At 42.5% G+C, this 20,040-nt stretch overlaps 1 protein-coding gene across 3 annotated transcripts in view; it reads right to left on the bottom strand.

Moving 5' to 3' along the window:
- LOC139542111 (TOX high mobility group box family member 2-like) overlaps window positions 1-20,040 on the bottom strand; it is a 124,100-nt gene that overhangs the window by 2,976 nt on the left and 101,084 nt on the right. For all 3 annotated transcript variants that reach the window (XM_071347161.1, XM_071347162.1, XM_071347160.1), the window contains 4 exons: window positions 16,212-16,439; window positions 8,945-9,025; window positions 2,555-2,926; window positions 2,226-2,362 (listed from right to left, as the gene is read on the bottom strand). In XM_071347161.1, the coding sequence (XP_071203262.1) occupies window positions 2,226-2,362; window positions 2,555-2,926; window positions 8,945-9,025; window positions 16,212-16,439 (818 nt within the window). The remainder of the gene's footprint in view (window positions 1-2,225; window positions 2,363-2,554; window positions 2,927-8,944; window positions 9,026-16,211; window positions 16,440-20,040) is intronic.

Below are 20,040 nucleotides of genomic sequence, written 5' to 3'. Positions count from 1 at the left end.
AACCAGAAAAGAAAGTGGAGTGGGAGGCCCCGGTGCACAACTGAGCAAGAGGACAAGAACATTAGAGTGTCTAGTTTGAGAAACAGACGCCTCACTGTTACATTCCCCAGTTTCTGTGTTGTGGTTTGTGTATTTGCATGTATGTATTTCAGGAAATGGTTTCCTGAAATTCTCCCCAAGCAGCTGATTGGTTGGCCCCCATTGATAATTGGAGAGCTGACCCCGCCCCCTCGTCAGGACGCAGCTGTCTTCAATTACCAACTCCTTCTGAAGCTATATAAACCAGTGTTCTGTTGTGCAGAAGGGAGATGATTGCTGAGAGAGGAGGCTGATGGCTGAGGGTCATATCATGTTGGTTGTTGCTAACAGATTTGGTATGTACTTTGTGAGATGATTGCTGATGGTTATATCATATGTTGGTTGTTGCTGAGAGTGAGACAGTACATACCAAAACTGCCTATGTTAGTTGTTGCTCAGTCAGAGCTTATTTGATGTCCTGTTCTCAGTTTGTTTGTGAAATTGTTTTTAATATTCTGTTTCATTTGTTCCCAGGGGGGAAGGGGAAGGCACCTAGGGAGTGCTTAGGCAAGAGGCCCGCGGGCATACATATGCCCGTAGTATTCACTGTCTAGGCACACTAGGTAAGACCTGGGCGGACCACCCCCTGTATATTGGTTATTGCACCAGGTGGTGCTAGTTAGGTAAGTAGTGGGTAGGCAGGTTAGGTAGGAGAGGGGGCTTTGATATTTACTTTCTTTGCTTTGGTTCTGTCTAGCCCCTTTTCCCCCAAATTACGTGTGATGGAATAAATTCCTTGTAAACGGTACCACTCTCTGCCTTTGTCATCCTTACTCGCACCCACAGTCCCATACCTCTTTCACTTCATGGGGAGTTGAGTTGTAGCAGGGTGTTGCGTTCCCTCTTCCTAGAGGCGTACGTAACACTCACAAGTCCTCAACTGGCAGCTTCATTAAATAGTACCCGCAAAACACCAGTCTCAACGTCAACAGTGAAGAGGCGACTCCGGGATGCTGGCCTTCTAAAACAGTGTGAACCCCCCAACCCTCAAACTTCATTTTCAATTCATGTTTACTGTTTTGGACTTTATGGATTATTTGCATATTGTATTACTGCACTGTAGGAGCTAAAAATGAATTATTGCATGCCTCATCCATGGCCTGAAGGAGGGTGTTACGCTCATGGGGATGGCAATAATACATCTTCCATGTATTGTATTCTACATAAATATTGTAGTAGTACTGTACATGGCTCAGTTTATAAGCACATGGCACTAGCAACACCAGAGATTTGGGTTCGATTTCCACTGGGGTCACATTGGACAAGTGTCTGCTACGCAAATGGTGTATATTATGGTATTACAGTACTGTATTGGCCAATGCAATTTTAGTAAAGCAGTGTGAACCCCCCCAACCCATCAAGCAACTTCATTTTGGATTCATGTTTACTGTTTTGAACTTTATGGGTTATTTGCATATTGTATTACTGCACTGTAAAAGCTAAAATCACAAGCATTTAGCTGCACCTGTTAACATCTGCTAATATGTATACACAACCAATAAACTTTGAATTGATTTGTTACATACAATACATCTCTGATTTTGTAAAAATGTACTGAAGTAAAATCATAAGTCATCATCATAGTAGTACATAACTTTCTATGTTTCTACTTTACAGACAAATGTTCATTATGTAGTCCTCAAAAATCTGTAGTAGACAAACCAGTTTACATGTAAAATCTCTAGGTTTACCAAATGTTTAAGTGATCAATTAAGAGCAGTCAGATTTAGTATTAGTAAAATAACTTTTAACAAAAGATGAGAGAATCATAAGTACTGTGAGCATTGCATTGTGAAAGGCAATTACTTTATATATAAAAATGTATTGCAATGTGAAACACTTTGGTGAAAAAGTGGGTTTATGATGTTTTGGTGCTTAGAGTTTTGAAACAAATGCCTTTTTGATATGTTTTGTACTAAGAGTTACCATAAACTTGTGAAAATTGCACCAACGCGGTAAATCATACTGTTGATTTCATCAGAATAGCAACTGTGAGTCACACTTTCCCAGTGTAGGGAAAAGTGTTATTTCACTACTATGGCTTTTGAATAAACAGTGTCCAATTTAGGACACCCTCAGCTTCACTCTGGCAAAGGACTGTTGATAAGACTGTTACTCATTCCAGTAGGGTATCAGGGCATGCTCACCTGCAATGGTTGGGCCCACAGTCCCGGTTGCAGTACTCGCCGTCCCAGTCTGGGTTCTGTCCATGCCCTGGGTTGGGTGCCCCCGGGGACTGGGACCCCCCCACACTGTTCTGGTAATCCTGAATGTGAGAGAACCCCTGGAGCAGAAGAGAAAACAAAGGAGTGCTCTGTTAAAAAACGCTACCACTTCAAATGCTCGAATTTGGTTGGTGGGCTTCCCAGTAGCATGACGTTCACATCTACTGCATGGGGGCAATGCTCAACTTCTTTCCCCACAACTCTGAATGGCCAAGCAGGGCTGAATGCTGGAGAACAGAGATTGGACTAACCTGTTGGCTGAGAGGAGGTGAGTGCAGAGACCCCTGGAGCCCCATTGAGTGCGACTGGACCTGCTGCATGCGCAGGGAACTCTGGTGCAGGGCGAGCTGGGAGGGGTGGAGGGGCGGGCTGATCTGGAAGGGGGAGGGGGGTGAGGCACTCATGCTGGGCGACAGCATCTGGGATTGGCTGAGGGTCCGGGCCAGGGCGTGGTGGGGCGGCCCGGCGAAGCTCTGCAGGTCCGACAGGGGGAAGGAGCCCGGGCCCAGACCGTAGGGGGAGGAGGCCTGCGGGGGCACGCTGTACAGGGGCTGCTTGGGGGGCAGCATGTGGGAGGGCTGGCTGCTTTGGGAGCTTTTTGGTTCGACAGGGTCATTGTAGGGCTGGAGGGGAGAAACACAAAACAAAGAGGATGTAGGAAGTAGGAAGGTTAGGATATTTTGTAAAAGCTGTAAAGGTATAAAAACTCTCACATTTTTGTTGTGATTTCATATACTGTTGACCCCCCCCCCCCCCCAAAAAAAAAACGAATCTCTGATACATGAAAAAGGCCCTATAGCACCATTCAGTGTTATTCAGGGTCCTTTTCAGGGTCCAGGCGGTGTCAGAGGAAGGCACTAAAAATGGTCAAAGACCCCAGCCACCCCAGTCATAGACTGTTCTCTCTACTACCGCATGGCAAGCGGTACCGGAGTGCCAAGTCTAGGACAAAAAGGCTTCTCAACAGTGTTTACCCCCAAGCCATAACACTCCTGAACAGGTAATCAAATGGCTACCCGGACTATTTGCATTGTGTGCCCCCCCCAACCCTCTCCCCAACCCCTCTTTTACGCTACTGTTACTCTCTGTTCATCATATATCCATAGTCACTTTAACCATACTACCTCAATCAGCCTGACTAACCGGTGTCTGTATGTGGCCTCACTACTTTTATAGCCTCGCTACTGTATATAGCCTGTCTTTTTACTGTTGTTTTATTTCTTTACTTACCTATTGTTCACCTAATACCTTTTTTGCACTATTGGTTAGAGTCTGTAAGTAAGCATTTCACTGTAAGGTCTACACCTGTTGTATTCGGCGCACGTGACAAATAAACTTTGATTTGATTTATTCATAAGGACACACCATAGCAAATGTTTCAAAAGGTTGAACAAAAACAAATGTTTCTTTTTGGACAAGTTCAGATAGTCTCTCCCTATTATGACCCGTTTCCGTGTCGTGCCAAATGAATGCGACCAAGTAGTGCATGTGTGATGCACAGGGTTGCAAAGCTAAAGGTTTCCCATAGTTAAAGGAATCTTCAGTAATTTTAGTAATTAACAGAAAATCTATGGCAATCTATCGGAACTTTCATAATTTATGCTTGAATAACTTCATAAAAAGTAATTATATATATAGTATACATTTGTTATATCTGTGTCTATATTGTCCATTCATTTCTAGTAGATAGACCATATGGTTCAAGAGAAAATAGCCTAATTAATGAAAAGAGCATCTAATCAACAATGGCATTATTTTCAATTAACTCTGCAACTCTTCCAACTATTGACTTTTTTCACAACGGCTATCAGTTTAACGCCAAAACTTTGACAACAAATACATACTGACATAGTAAAATAAATGTGTCATTTTTATTTTATTTTTTAATTTCATGCTTACCTCCTCAGTAACACTTTACTTTACGGTCATAACCATGTCATAATATGTCATTACAGCTGGTATAACTTGTCATATCCTGTGATAATATGGTCATAACACTGTCATGACACATAGATTTGGACCTGTTGTGACATATATTGCATTATTTTATGGCTGGTTATGACACCTACAGTACATACAGTAAGAGTGTCAAAACCCACAAAACCTACCACACAAGGCAAAATATTCAATTAATCCATAGCCTACTATCAATAGTATGTGTATGTTATATAACATTTTCTGAAACTGACCATATTGAACATATGAAATGATCATTGTAATTGCACAGATATTGAATTCAGACATGCACCTACCCCAATGCTCTGTTGCTGATGACTGAGATGAACGCAGGAGCAGATGTCAGGAGCAGGACAAGACACCCTATTGACTGATGACTGACATAAGGCTATGTAAGTAATTGGCCTATCTGGTTTATATGATTATGGTGGTCATAATGCTTCTTGACAGTGTCATAAAGTGTATTTTCTGTAAGTTATTTAAAATATTACAAAAAAAACATGACTATAAAAATAATTTATTTGAGCTGTTCTTGCTATAATACGGAATTGGTATTTTACCAAATGGGGTTATCTTCTGTATACCACCCCTACCTTGTCACAACACAACTGTTTGGCTCAAATGCATTAAGAAGGAATGAAATTCCACAAAATGACTTTTAACAAGGCACACCTGTTAATTGATAGGATTAATGTTAATTAATAGGATAGGATAAAGTAATCCTTCTAACCCCCCCCCCCCTTAAAAGAGTTAGATGCACTATTGTAAAGTGGTTGTTCCACTGGATTACATAAGGTGAATGCACCAATTTGTAAGTCGCTCTGGATAAGAGCGTCTGCTAAATGACTTAAATGTAAATGTTAAATGTAAATTGAAATGCATTCAAGGTGACTACCTCATAAAGCTGGTTGAGAGAATGCCAAGAGTGTGCAAAGCTGTCATCAAGGCAAAGGGCGGCTACTTTGAAGAATCTCAAATCTAAAATATATTTTGATTTGTTTAACAGTTTTTTTGTTACTACATGATCCCATACGTGTTATTTCATAGTTTTGATGGCTTCACTACAATTGCTGGAATGAGTTGGTGTGTCCAAACTTTTGACTTGTACTGTGTGTGTGTGTGTGTGTGTGTGTGTGTGTGTGATATATATATATATATATATATATATATATATATATATATATATATATATATATATATATATATATATATATATATATATACACAGTTGAAGTCAGAAGTTTACATACACTTATGTTGGAGTTATTAAAACTCGTTTTTCAACCACTCCACAAAATTCTTGTTAACAAACTATAGTTTTGGCAAGTCGGTTAGGACATCCACTTTGGGCATGACACAAGTAATTTTTCCAACAATTGTTTACAGACAGATTATTTCACTTATAATTCACTGTATCACAATTCCAGAGGGTCAGAAGTTTACATACGCTAAGTTAACTGTGCCTTTAAACAGCTTGGAAAATTCCAGAAAAGGATGTCATGGCTTTAGAAGCTTCTGATAGGCTAACTGACAAAATTTGAGTAAATTGGAGGTGTACCTGTGGATGTATTTCAAGGCCTACCTTCAAACTCAGTGCCTCTTTGCTTGACATCATGGGAAAATCAAAAGAAATCACCCAAGACCTCAGAAAAGAAATTGTAGACCTCCACAAGTCTGGTTCATCCTTGGTAGCAATTTCCAAACGCCTGAAGGTACCACGTTCATCTGTACAAACAATAGTACGCAAGTATAAACACCATGGGACCACCCAGCTGTCATACCGCTCAGGAAGGAGACGCGTTCTGTCTCCTAGAGATGAACGTACTTTGGTGCGAAAAGTGCAAATCAATCCCAGAACAACAGCAAAGTACCTTGTGAAGATGCTGGAGGAAACAGGTACAAAAGTATCTATATCCACAGTAAAACAAGTCCTATATCAACATAATCTGAAAGGTTGCTCAGCAAGGAAGAAGCCACTGCTCCAAAATCGCCATAAAAAAGCCAGACTACGGTTTGCAACTGCACATGGGGACAAAGATTGTACTTTTTGGAGAAATGTCCTCTGATCTGATGAAACAAAAATAGAACTGTTTGGCCATAATGACCATTGTTATGTTTCGAGGAAAAAGGGGGAGGCTTGCCAGCCAAAGAACACCATCCCAACCGTGAAGCACGGGGGTGGCAGCATCATGTTGTGGGGTTGCTTTGCTGCAGGAGGGAATGGTGCACTTCACAAAATAGATGGCATCATGAGGAGGACAATTATGTGGATATATTGAAGTAACATCTCAAGACATCAGTCAGGAAGTTAAAGCTTGGGCACAAATGGGTCTTCCAAATAGACAACAACCCTAACCATACATCCAAAGTTGTGGCAAAATGGCTTAAGGACAACAAATGCAAGGTATTGGAGTGGCCATCACAAAGCCCTAACCTCAACCCTATAGAAAATTTGTGGGCAGACATTTCACATTCTTAAAATAAAGTAGTGATCCTAACTGACCTAAGACAGGGGATTTTTACTAGGATTAAATGTCTGGAATTGTGAAAAACTGAGTTGAAATGTATTTGGCTAAGGTGTATCTAAACTTCCGACTTCAACTGTACATATATATACTTAAGTATCAAAAGTAAATGTAAATGCTAAAATATACGTAAGTATCAAAAGTAAAAGTATAAATAATTTCAAATTCGTTATATTAAGCAAACCAGACAGCATTTTCTTGTTTTTTATTTATTTGCGGATAGCCAGGGGCACACACCAACGCACAGACATAATTTACAAACGAAGCATATGTGTTTAGTGAGTCCGCCAGTTCAGAGGCAGTAGGGATGACCAGGGATGTTCTCTTGATAAGTGTGTGCATTTGACAATTTTCCTTTCCTGCTAAGCATTCAAATTGTAACGAGTGCTTTTGGGTGTCAGGGAAAATGTATGGAGTAAAAATTACATTATTTTCATTTGGAATATAGTGAAGTAAAAGTAAAAGTTGGCAAAAATAAGAATAGTAAAGTGAAGTAGAGATAACCAAATAAAACTACTTAAGTAGTACTTTAAAGTATTTTTACTTAAGTACTTTACACCACTGAATATATGCCACGACAGGTGTAACGTGTTACGACCATATTATGACAGGTTATGACAAGTTATGTCATCTGTTTTGACATATTATGACATGGTTATGACCATGCCATAACATGTTATGATGCTTGGTGTCAAGTAAAATGTTACCAAACCCTCATATTAAACACCAAAAGGTATTCACTTAGTCAATGGTTTATTTTTAGGTTTTGTCAACAACAACAAAAATGTAATCATCTTATTTAATAATTTCATATATTTTGATAATAAGGCCACACAGAGGACCAGAGATAATTACAAACACCCAGAAGGGCCAAGTACTCAGAAGGGCCAATAGATGTCTTGTGACAGATTACATAAAATCCTTGAAAGATATCAAAAGACTTATTGACTCTTCATGTATATCATGGGTGCATCATTCAGAGCAGGTGCAGCCCTCGCCTTGCTCCCCCCTCCCCCCTCCCCCACCCAACCCCTATGATGAGCTGTCAGATTGCTTATCTGAACCTATCAGTGTTGATTACAGGGGCAACGGTGCCCATTTGTATGAATTGTTGCCGGGCCACCGGATAATGATCAATGGACACCTTGACAGATGGATGGGAATGGAGAGGGCACACACACACACGTACACACACACGTACACACACACACACACACACACACACACACACACACACACACACACACACACACACACACACACACACACACACACACACACACACACACACACACACACACACACACACACACACACACACACACACACACACACAGGGAAATGAGACTGTTTGCCAGAAGAACAAATGGAATGACAAAAGGAATCTCCCCGACGCTACATTGTGGGCTGTTAACGCGACCCGGCACTAAACAACACAATTCCACCATTTCTTCCTTCCTCTCCATGTTGCTGAGTAAGAAATAGGGTGCCATCACTCATAGGGAAAAAAGAGAATGCCATACATCTAAATTAGCAGCAAGGTGTCACACTGAGAAAATGCTACAAAACCCCAATTATGTGTAGCGTTGAATTGGATGTGCATTCCCAAGCAAATGCAACAGAAGACACAATGGTTGCATCAATAACAACAACAAACCAAGAGTTCCATGCACGTGTCTTGTATGAATAGCCATAGACAAGATATATCCTATGAAGACAGTTACAGATAATGTCCCAATGAAATATATATAAATAAAATAAAATAAAGTAGTATTTGTGACATGCCGCCGAATACAACAGGTGTTGACTTCACAGAGAAATCCTTAATATATTGTATGCAAATAGAGGGCATACATACAGGCCCTACAGCCAATAACATCCAAATATGCCCTTTCTAACCAAGCTTCTTTACTGAATAGCTCTTTTGGCATACAGGAGGGAATAGTATGACATTCCCTCTATCAGAACAACTGTCCCAACACCGACCCCAACCCCAACTCCAACTCCAACCCCCAACCTATGGAAATAAGGTATTGTATGCTATAGTCTTGTTGCATCACCCTACCTCCACTCTCCGTTAGCCCCTCCCCCACCATTAGCTGCGATTTTTCATCCAATCCATCATCACTTTAAGCAAGCCTGGCGTGTCATAAGCGTTACCTTGGAAACGAGACTGGCTCTGTACGTGGCAAGGGCTTTCAGGTACTCTTTCTTGGCCGCCTCGGTTTTCCTCTTGTACGCCTGGAAATCAAAGGAAAAAGAGAGTGAGATGAGGTCTACCCACATACAAACATAGAAATGTGCACATAAACACACTCTCAAAAAAGGTTCACTTTCCATTGGAGCCAATGGAACAGAACCCTTCCATTTCCACATCATACTACTTCCTTATTTCAAGAGGACTTCCTCCATTGTAGAAATACATAATTTCTATACTAGAGAAATTAACTGGCACTCAACATTTTAACACTGCAACATCCATTGCATCATACACTCATAAACTGACAAGGTAAAGGTCTGTCGTTCTGCCCCTGAACAAGGTAGTTAACCCACTGTTCCCCTGTAGGCCGTCATTGAAAATAAGAATTTGTTCTTAACTGACTTGCCTAGTTAAATAAAGGTAAAATAAAAAACTCAAAATGTTGGTGCAATTCTATAAAAATATATAAATGGTTTGTGAATGAGCGTGTGTTGTGTGTGTGCGCGCATGTTGGCATGTGTGTATGTCGAGGGGGGTTGTAAATAACAAGCACAGTAAGCCCCAAGAGACCAGGGTTGTGGGGTAAATAACACTTAAGCCCTGATGCACCATTGGTTGCTTCCAGTGAATACATCATAATGGCTTAAAATTCCAGAAGGACAGCATTGCAGCATTTTAATTGACAGTTGATTCTAAAATGGATATAAATACAAACAGTATTCAGACCCCTTGACTTTTCCACATTTTGTTACGTTACAGCTAGGAATGCATGATATATCGATGAACATATTGGAATCGGCCGATATTAGCTAAAAATGCCAACATCGGTATCGGCCCGACGTCTAGTTTAACGCCGATGTTAAAAACCGATATCAAAGCACCCGTGCATACATATATAACGTAGGTACATGACGTAATGACGCCACGTAAAATGTTGCGCTACACGCGCAACACAGCATTCCTAACCTAGCCCACAATGTCTGCTGTGTGGATGGAGCAGTCAACAAGTCGAGCAGTCATTTAAAAGAGTAAGAACATTTCAGCCAGACAACTCAAAGGTGAAATCCATTAAAGCCAAGATAATGGAATTCATTCCCCTTGACAATCAACCATTCTCTGTCGTGGGTGATGTTGGCTTTCGCCGACTGGTCGAGCACCGGTACACACTACCAAGTGCGCTATTTTTCAGATGTTGCCCTACCAGATTTACACAGTATTAGCGTCACTGCTATTAGCTTCACGACATACATACTATGGAACGCCGTTTGGGTCTTGGCGTGTCTAAAAAGATACAGTAGCACTGTCAAAGCTGTACAAAAGTCTGCAAACAAGCAAACACCGGCCACGAACGATGTGTTTACAATACCGCGTTGGTAATAAAGCATAATTTGTTTGACCGCAACTTCTGGGATAGCTAGCTTTAGCTTGGTACCTAGCTAGCACTAATACAACCAGCCAATGACCAGTAGAAACTGCCAACTAGAAAGTTTGGTGGAGGAGGAATAATGGTCTGGGGCTGATTTTATGGTTTGGGCTAGTCCCCTTAGTTCCAATGAAGGGAAATCTTAACGCTACAGCATACAATGACATTCTAGACAATTCTGTGCTTCCAACTTTGTGGCAACAGTCTGTGGAAGGCCATTTCCTGTTTCCGCATAACAATGCCCCGTGCACAAAGCGAGGTCCATACAGATGGTTTGTCGATGTGGAAGAACTTGACTGGCCTGCACAGAGCCCTGACCTCAACCCCATAGAACACCTGGGGGATGAAATGGAACACCGACTGCGAGCCAGGCCTAATCGCCCAACATCAGTGCCCAACCACACTAATGCTCTTGTGGCTGAATGGAAGCAAGTCCACGCAGCAATTTTCCAACATCTAGTAGAAAGCCTTCTCAGAAGAGTGGAGTCTGTTACAGCAGCATAGGGGAGATCAATCCATATTAATGCCCATAAAGCAAAGATGGCACCGGAAGAAATGGCAGCCGTTTTACGGGCGCCTAACCAATTGTGCTATTATGTGGGGGGTTTTCGGTTATTTGTAACTTATTTTGTACATAATGTTTCTGCCATCGTATCTTACGGCAAAAAAGAGCTTCTGGATATCAGGATAGCGATCACTCACCTCGGATTAGACAAAGCTTTTTTCTTCAACAAGCAGGATGTACTTCAGACACCCAACAAGGCCAAAATCCCCGTCATTGGCAAGAGAAAGCGACGCAGGCATAAAGGAAACAGGGTGGGGTGCCTTGTAAGGTTCCGCCAATGGCGAGTGGGAAATCTGCACTTACCATCAGTATTAATTACCAACGTACAATCATTGGACTGTAAATTAGACGAGGTATGACCACGAATATCCTACCAATGGGACATCAAAAACTGTAATATCTTATGTTTCACCGAATCGTGGCTGAATGACGACATGGTTAACATTCAGCTGGCGGGATATACGCTGCACCGGCTAGATAGAACAGCACACTCCGGTAAGACGAGGGGGGGCGGTCTGTGTATATTTGTAAACAACAGCTGGTGCACGAAATCGAAGGAAGTCTCTAGATTTTGCTCACCTGAAGTAGAGTATCTCATGATAAGCTGTAGACCACACTATTTGCCAAGAGAGGTTTCATCTATATTTTTCGTGGCTGTTTATTTATCACCACAGACGGATGCTGGCACTAAGACCGCACTCAGTCAGCTGTATAAGTAAATAAGCAAACAGGAAACCACTCACCCAGAGGAGGCCCTCCTAGTGGCCGGGGACTTTAATGCAGGGAAACTTAAATCAGTTTTACCTCATTTCTATCAGCATGTTAAATGTGCAACCAGAGGGAAAACAATTCTAGATCACCTTTACTCCACACACAGAGACCTCCCTCACCCTCCATTTGGCAAATCTGACCAAGTGCATCGAGGGCGTCGTCCCCACAGTGACTGTACATACCCCAACTAGAAGCCATGGATTACAGGCAACATTCGCACTGAGCTAAAGGTTAGAGCTGCCGCCTTCAAGGTGCGGGACCCGGAAGCTTACAAGAAATCCTGCTATGCCCTCCGACGAACCATCAAACAGGCAAAGTGCCAATACAGGACTAAGATTGAATCATACTACACCGGCTCCGATGCTCGTCAGATGTGGCAGGGCTTGCAAATCATTACAGACTACAAAGAGAAGCACAGCCGCAAGCTGCCCAGTGACACGAGCCTGCCAGATGGGATAAATCACTTCTATGCTCGCTTCGAGGCAAGCAATACTGAGTCATGTACGAGATCATCAGCTGTTCGGACGACTGTGCGATTATGCTCTCCGTAGCCAAAGTGAGTAAGACCTTTAAACAGGTCAACATTCACAAGGCCGCTGGGCCAGACGGATTAGCAGGACGTCGCACACACGTCCGTAGCCATGAAGTGCTTTGAAAGTCTGGTCATGGCTCACATTAACACCATTATCCCAGAAACCCTAGACCCACTCCAATTTACATACCACTCAAACAGATTCACAGATGATGCAATCTCTATTGCACTCCACACTGCCCTTTCCCACCTGGACAAAAGGAACACCTACGTGAGAATGCTATTCATTGACATCAACACCATAGTAACCTCAAAGCTCATCAATAAGCGAAGGATCCTGGGACTAAACACCTGTCTCTGCAACTAGATCCTGGACTTACTGATGGGCTGCCCCCAGGTGGTGAGGGTAGGTTAGCCACACATCTGCCACGCTGATCCTCAGGGGTGCATGCTCAGTCCCCTCCTGTACTCCCTGTTCACCCACGACTGCATGACCAGGCACGATTCCAACACCATCATTAAGTTTGCAGAGGACACAGTGGTAGGCCTGATCACCGACAACGACGAGACAGCCTATAGGGAGGAGGTCAGAGACCTGGTCGGGTGGTGCCAGAATAACAACCTCTCCCTCAACGTAATCAAGACAAAGGAGATGATTGTGGACTACAGGAAAAGGAGGACTGAGCACACCCCCATTCTCATCGACGGGGCTGTAGTGGAGCAGGTTGAAAGCTTCAAGTTCCTTGGTGTCCACATCACCAACAAACTAGAATGGTCCAAACACACCAAGACAGTCATGAAGAGGGCACAACAAAACCTATTCCCCCTCAGGAGACAGAAAATAATTGGTATGGGTCCTCAGTTCCTCAAAAGGTTCTACAGATGCAACATCGAGAGCATCCTGAATGGTTGCATCACTTCCTGGTACAGCAACTGCTCGGCCTCCGACCGCAGGGCACTACAGAGGGTAGTGTGTACGGCCCAGTACATCACTGGGGCTAAGCTGCCTGCCATCCAGGACCTCTACACCAGACGGTGTCAGAGGAAGGTTTTAAAAATGGTCAAAGACTGCTACCGCATGGCAAGGGGTACCAAGTCTAGGACCAAAAGCTTCTCAACGGCTTTTACCCCCGAGCCATAAGACTACTGAACAGATAATCAAATGGCTACCCGGAGTATTTGCATTGTGTGCCTCTTTGACGCTGGTGCTACTCTCTGTTTATCATCGATGCATAGTCACTTTTACGATACATTCATGTACATATTACCACAATTAGCCTGACTAACCGGTGCCCCAGCACATTGGCTACCCGGACTATTTGCGTTGTGTCCCGCCACCTCTCACCCGCCAACCCCTCTTTTACGCTGCTGCTACTCTCTGTTTATCATCTATGCATAGTCACTTTTACGATACATTCATGTACATATTACCACAATTAGCCCGACTGACCGGTGCCCCCGCACATTGACTCTATACCCGTACCACCTGTATATAGCCTCGCTACTGTTATTTTCACTGTCATTTTACAGTTAAAAAAAAAATAATCTTGACTTATCTATTGTTTACCTAATACCTATTTTTTACTTAAAAATTGCACTGTTGGTTAGGGCTTGTAAGTAAGCATTTCACTGTAAGGTCTACTACACCTGTTGTATTCGGCGCACGTGACAAATAAACTTTGATTTTATTTTATTTGATAATTTTGGAATGAGATGTTCATTGTAATGTATTTTAGATGGGTCTGATTGCAATGTGTTACTTAAAGGTATTCCAATTTGTGGCCTTTACATTCAAACTTGTAAGTAGCAATACATATGCAATGTTGTAGTGCGCAACTATTAAAAATACAATACAAACTTATTGTGCATGTTACAGCACACAACAGAAATGTCTTCTGCTTTACTGAGACAAGCACAGGGTTAAGCTACAGTGCAGCGCCCCTGGATGAAGAGCATGTTAAAGGCTTTGCTCAAGGGCCCAACGGTAAGGGAATGTCTTCAGGATGTGAACCTAGTAGCCCTCCAGTTGCCACATCAATTCCCGCCTTTTTTCCAGAGTCCGTCCTGGGATTCAAACCAGCCCCCTTTCGGTTACAGGTCCAACTCCTTAGCCGCTGGGCTACATACGGCCCGTAACCCTTCACTTGAGTATACGTAAATCATTCATGACACCATTCAGGACATGAGTGTTGCAGTTTCATCCATAACAATATTCATAACAACTGGTGCTCTGAAGATCTAGGATGGATACTTATGGATGGGATTACAATGGGCAATGGATAGCATCACTGGACGTTTATGGAAATTACTTTTGGTCAGAAATGTGGTCTTCAGTTCTACCTAGAATATTTGGCTATTGGTTAATTCGTCATACCTCCCTGATAGCTAGAATTATTTTTGTATTTTTACAAAATAACTATAATATTAAAGACAGACGAGACCAAATGCATGGTGAAAGGTCAAATCTTAATTTTGCAATTTGCTATTGAGACTGTTGGGTGGAGATGAAGATGAACAATACAGCTTATTGTCCTACAGAGACAGAGACAGAGACAGATAGATGTTGAGGCAAATCCAAGGACATATTTTTTATCATTCTGTATTCTGGGCAGTTTCAAAATGCCAGGCAACAGAAATAAATAAAAATGTCCGGAAATGAGAACGTCACATTCTCGGCTGTCAAAAGTGCAATTCATCACAGAAGAAGAGCTGAGAACATAGCGGCTCCAGTACAGTACAACAGACTGCCTGTGCTCATATACCTCATATATACTGTACTGTACACTGTAGACAAGACCAACATAATGTCTTATTCCTTACACTGTACTGTACACTGTAAACAAGAACACTGTACTGTCCTATACTTTACACAGTACTGTACACTGACTGAACACAAAACACTGTACGGCTGCCCTATACCTTAAACCGCAGGATTGGTGACAGGAGGAAGGGAATGCTTCCTTTCTTCCTCCTTTCCTTGGAGTAATCGTTGATCTAACGTGACTGGATTGGTGAAAACAAAGGTTCCACTATTTACCTTTCATCATCCAGACAGATCCCTGATCCATGTCAGATCAGTGATTACTTCAAGAAAGGGAGGGAAGAAGGAAGGATGCATTAAAGCAGTGGCCAAGATTTCACTTTCCCCTGCCTTTATCCAACCCCTCCCCCCATCCCTCTTTCTCTGATCTTTGTATCCTACTAAATCAAATTGAGCTCCAACTGCTTTCAATTGAAAATCCAGGTGACAACAACAGCTGTGGATGCCACTTCAGGTATTTTAGCGCCCTGCCCTAAAATACAGTACAATATAGGGGAAACATAATATTCCATTCTAGATTATAACAAGATTGACTCTGCTCTGTATCAGCTGTTATCAGGACTGTTTGAAGGGGGTACTCCATTGCTAAATAAACAGTGGGTGTTTATCGACATTGGCCAGGTTTTTCTGTCAAATGACTTTTCTACAGTTGCTGCTACACATGGAGGCTCTTCTCTTTGGCTCTAATTAAATGTAGAAAATAAAATAATTTTAATGAGAGCCAAGGGACTCTGGGGATGAACGGATAGATTATCTTTAGAAAGAGTAGAACTAGCTCATTAAGGTGAGTTCTATCTCTGTGCACTGTGCTCTGTGCTCTGGTAATTACTACGTATAATGGCTTGGAATGTCTGCTAGTGCACTTGCTCCATCTACTGGTAACTCAGCAATGTGTGTGTGTGTGTGTGTGTGTGTGTGTGTGTGTGTGTGTGTGTGTGTGTGTGTGTGTGTGTGTGTGTGTGTGTGTGTGTGTGTGTGTGTGTGTGTGTGTGTGTGTGTGTGTGTGTGTGTGTGTGTGTGTGTGTGTGTGTGTGTGTGTGTGTGTGTGTGATCGTGCGCGCGCATTTGTGCAGACACACCTGTGTATGAGTGTGTGTGTGTTTGTGTGTGTGCACCTGTTTTGCCTCCTCCCCCAGGCTGTCCCACATGGAGGCCACTAGCTTGGACACATCCCCGAACGTGGCGTTGGGGTTTGAGCCCTTGATGGCCGCCTGGGTGTCCCTGAAGAAGAGGGCGTAGGCCGACACGGGCTTCGACGGCTCGTTGGGGTCCTTTTTCTTCTTCTTCTTCTGCGGTTTGGGCTTGGGCTTCATCATCTCCGAGGATGGCCGCTTCTCCCCTATCTGGAAGGGAGAGAGAAAAGGAGTGATGGAGGGAAAGAAGGAGAGGAGGAAGGAAAGAGGGAGAAAGGGAGAGGGAGGATTGTAAGCAACAATGGACATATCATTTTCCCAACAAATAAGGATCTCAATGAAATCGGTTGTTGGTTCCACCTATTGTAATTCTATGGTTAGTCTGTGGAAGCTCGATTTATGTTGTTGTTGTCTATGTAGAAAGGGGGGGTGCTGTAAATGTGAAAGGTCAACACTACTGGAAGAAACTGAACTATAGAACCGACGTCCTCACAATGGTATCACCATCGAGACAGTGGAGAGACAGGTAAGATCACCTCTTGTAGGGAAAACCCTCGACAAGGAAAGAGAGCAACACTGTTTTATTATTGACAAATACGACATGGATGGAACAGGACTACTCGATTTCCTCCACAAACAAAAACACACGAGCGGACCAGAAAAGGAGGGTTCTGAGAAAAGCAACAGCCCCTTCTTCTGAGAAGAGAAAGAAAACAAATCAATTTGGCTGAGGATGAGGGAGAATGGAGGCTGACAGAAAGCTGCCGCCCGTACGGAGCACATTTTAGGACACGCTCACCCCAGCCCAGTATCTCTACCTCCCTAAAGTATGGTGAACATTTTAGGACACCCTCTGAGGGAGAGAAACTTGGCAGAGTACCGTGGTCTGGAGGAGGACACTAGGCAGTACCTTATCACAATGAAATGTTGTTTTATAATACTCATTCGCTCTACATGCTGTTTTATACTCGACTTTGTGTGTGTTTGTTGTTTTTAATGTATTTAATTTTTGGGAGAGGAGAGAGGATGAGCAAGGCAATTGAACGTTTGGGATGATTAGGTGGCTATGATACTATGTGGGCCAGATTGAGAATTGAATCAATAAAAATATATTCCCGGGATGAGATTATCTAAAGGATTTGAGTAGACACATTCCAAACTGCAGCTCTAAATAGTAATTTGTTGGATAAATAAAAGCACATCACAATTTATTTCAAGGACTATGTGCTGGGTTATTTAAGAATGATGATAAATGGCCATCATACTATATTTTCCACAGTAAAGTACAGCTTTTGTGCATATATTTGACATTGACGTGAATCAAATGCATATGAAAACATCTGTCATTTGGCACATAAAGCTTCGAAGAAGTCAAATCCAGGTCAACGTAGCCTCGGTGTGATTGTTTATGGAAATTGCATTCCTCCTGAAGTGAGTAGAGCCCATCAACCATTTGAGGAGAGGGAAGCAATTCAAACATTTAGTGGAAAGAGGCTGTAGCTAATGGAGGATGGAAGGGAGAAGTGACTGCGACTTGATGTGCCATTAAGATCACCGCAACCTGAGTCCTGGGGAACATAAAGAAAAATAATCACATTTGATAGCCTACATAATGACTGAATATATAATGATTAATTACAGTAGATGATTGAAAGACGGAATGAGGCCTCCCGAGTGGCGCAGTGGTCTAAGGCACTGCATCGTGGTACTAGAGGTGTCACTACAGACCTGGGTTGTATCATAACCGGAAGTGATCGGGATTCCCATAGGGCAGCGAACAACTGGCCATGTGTTGTCCGGGTTTGGCCGGGGAGGCTTTACTTGGCTCATCGCACTCTAGCAACACCTTGTGGTGGGCCGGGCGCTTGCAGGCTGACTTCGGTCGTCAGGTGAACGGTGTTTCCTCCGACACATTGGTGCGGCTGGCTTCCAGGTTAAGCTGGCGGGTGTTAAGAAGTGCGGTTTGGTGGGTCATATTTCGGAGGACGCATGACTCGACCTTTGCCTACTGAACCCATTGGGGAATTGCAGCCATGAGAAAAGATTGAAATTGGGGAGAAAAGACAAAGATGGAATGGAAGATGCATTCAGAATGTCTCATGACTCAATTGGGACCATTTTCAGGGCTTTTTTCAGGTGGCATGGTCACCGTCACATGATTAGTCTATACAATCCATTTATCTCCAAATGCCATGTTAATGTTAGATTTGACTAAATAAAAGTACTTTGAAAATGCTCCGTAAAAAAAAAACATTAATCCATACTGCTCTCATTTTAACAGGCAATCAGGGACACAAACCATGTGAAAGAGTTCTGAATGATCACTTGACTAGCAACGATCAAACGGCAACTCCAGGATGTTTAAAAGCATTCCAATTTCATACAATCATCATGCATACTTATCATGGGATTAAGAGCTGGGGTTGTCTTGCTTTTAACTTTGCTTTCTAAACAGAAATGATTGCCTTTGAAATGTCATTGTTTAAGAAACCATTTGAAGCCAAAACAACATCTTCCAAACAGCATGAAATTAGCTCATCAGAATCGGAGGCTCCCGAATGTTTGGGTATAAGAAAAGGGGTCACTTGAATATAACTTTGGATGTGATGTGGAATTGAAATGAAAGAAGATTCCCCTATTCAAAGTGAAAATGCACCCATTCTCTCTCTCTCTCTCTCTCTCTCTCTCTCTCTCTCTCTCTCTCTCTCTCTCTCTCTCTCTCTCTCTCTCTCTCTCTCTCTCTCTCTCTCTCTCTCTCTCTCTCTCTCTCTCTCTCTCTCTCTCTCTCTCTCTCTCTCTCACAGACTGGTTTGGATAGTTTAAAAAAACTCTCCATGAGTGTGTGGTTTCATAAAAAAACAATCATCTCTCACATTTATGCAATGAGGCAAAAAAAAGCGTTTGAAATGACATCTGTTCCCCTCTGCCTTTGATGTGAAGTGTGAATAAATTGGAGGAGAGCTAATGGAATGACAAACTGAAAAGCAAAATAATCTCCAGGAAAAATCATTTATATTTATAAATTGAAAGCGCGGCAAAACAAGCGAACTGCTAGAGAAAAAAAGGAAATTCTCTCATTTTACCTCTGTATTCAGAATGATAGTTGGCTACACTAGATAGACAAGAAATTACACTTCATTGGAACGTTGACTGAGATGGAATAGAATACTGATGAATTGGAACGGAGGAGTAGCATTTGTTAAGCTGGGTAGTCTATACATTCAAGTGTCAGTAGAGTAAAAGATGCTTACTGAAGGCATAAAGCAAGATGGTCTTTCAAATTAACTGAACCTGAAGATATATCCAGTCTTGTTTACAGATCTAAATAGTAATGGCCACACTCCAACCACTACACTGCACGGTCACCAATTGCTTATTGCACTTTACTATAAACATATAACAAAATGGTACATAGGCGGTAATAGATTTTCAGTTTGCAAGTCAAGAACTGGATTTGAAAGTGTCAGGCCCAGGCCCATACAATCAGCATGGCTGTTGTCAGAAATTTGAAGAGGGAGAGAGGAGAAGAGGGAGAGGGGGGTGGGGAAGAGGGGGGAGTGGTTGCAGTAATTCTGAATGGACAGCACTGCACAGAGAAGATGAGATTAGATTTGACAGCCTGATACCTGCATCACTATCAAAACAGGAGAGAGAGGGGTAAGAGAGAGGGGGGAGGGAGAGAGACAGATAGATAGAGCAAGTGAGAGAGAGAGAGCTGGGGAGGAAGGGAGGGGTTGTTTAATCAGAGGCTCCAGCACATACCTATATTTACACATAAAATGAAAAGCAAAATGAAACCCAAAAGGGTAAG

This window comes from Salvelinus alpinus, chromosome 17 (genome assembly GCF_045679555.1).
Source record: "Salvelinus alpinus chromosome 17, SLU_Salpinus.1, whole genome shotgun sequence".
Taxonomy (NCBI): Eukaryota; Metazoa; Chordata; class Actinopteri; order Salmoniformes; family Salmonidae; genus Salvelinus; species Salvelinus alpinus.
Note: the sequence above shows the minus strand (reverse complement) of the source record. Positions and strands in the feature narration are given on the sequence as shown.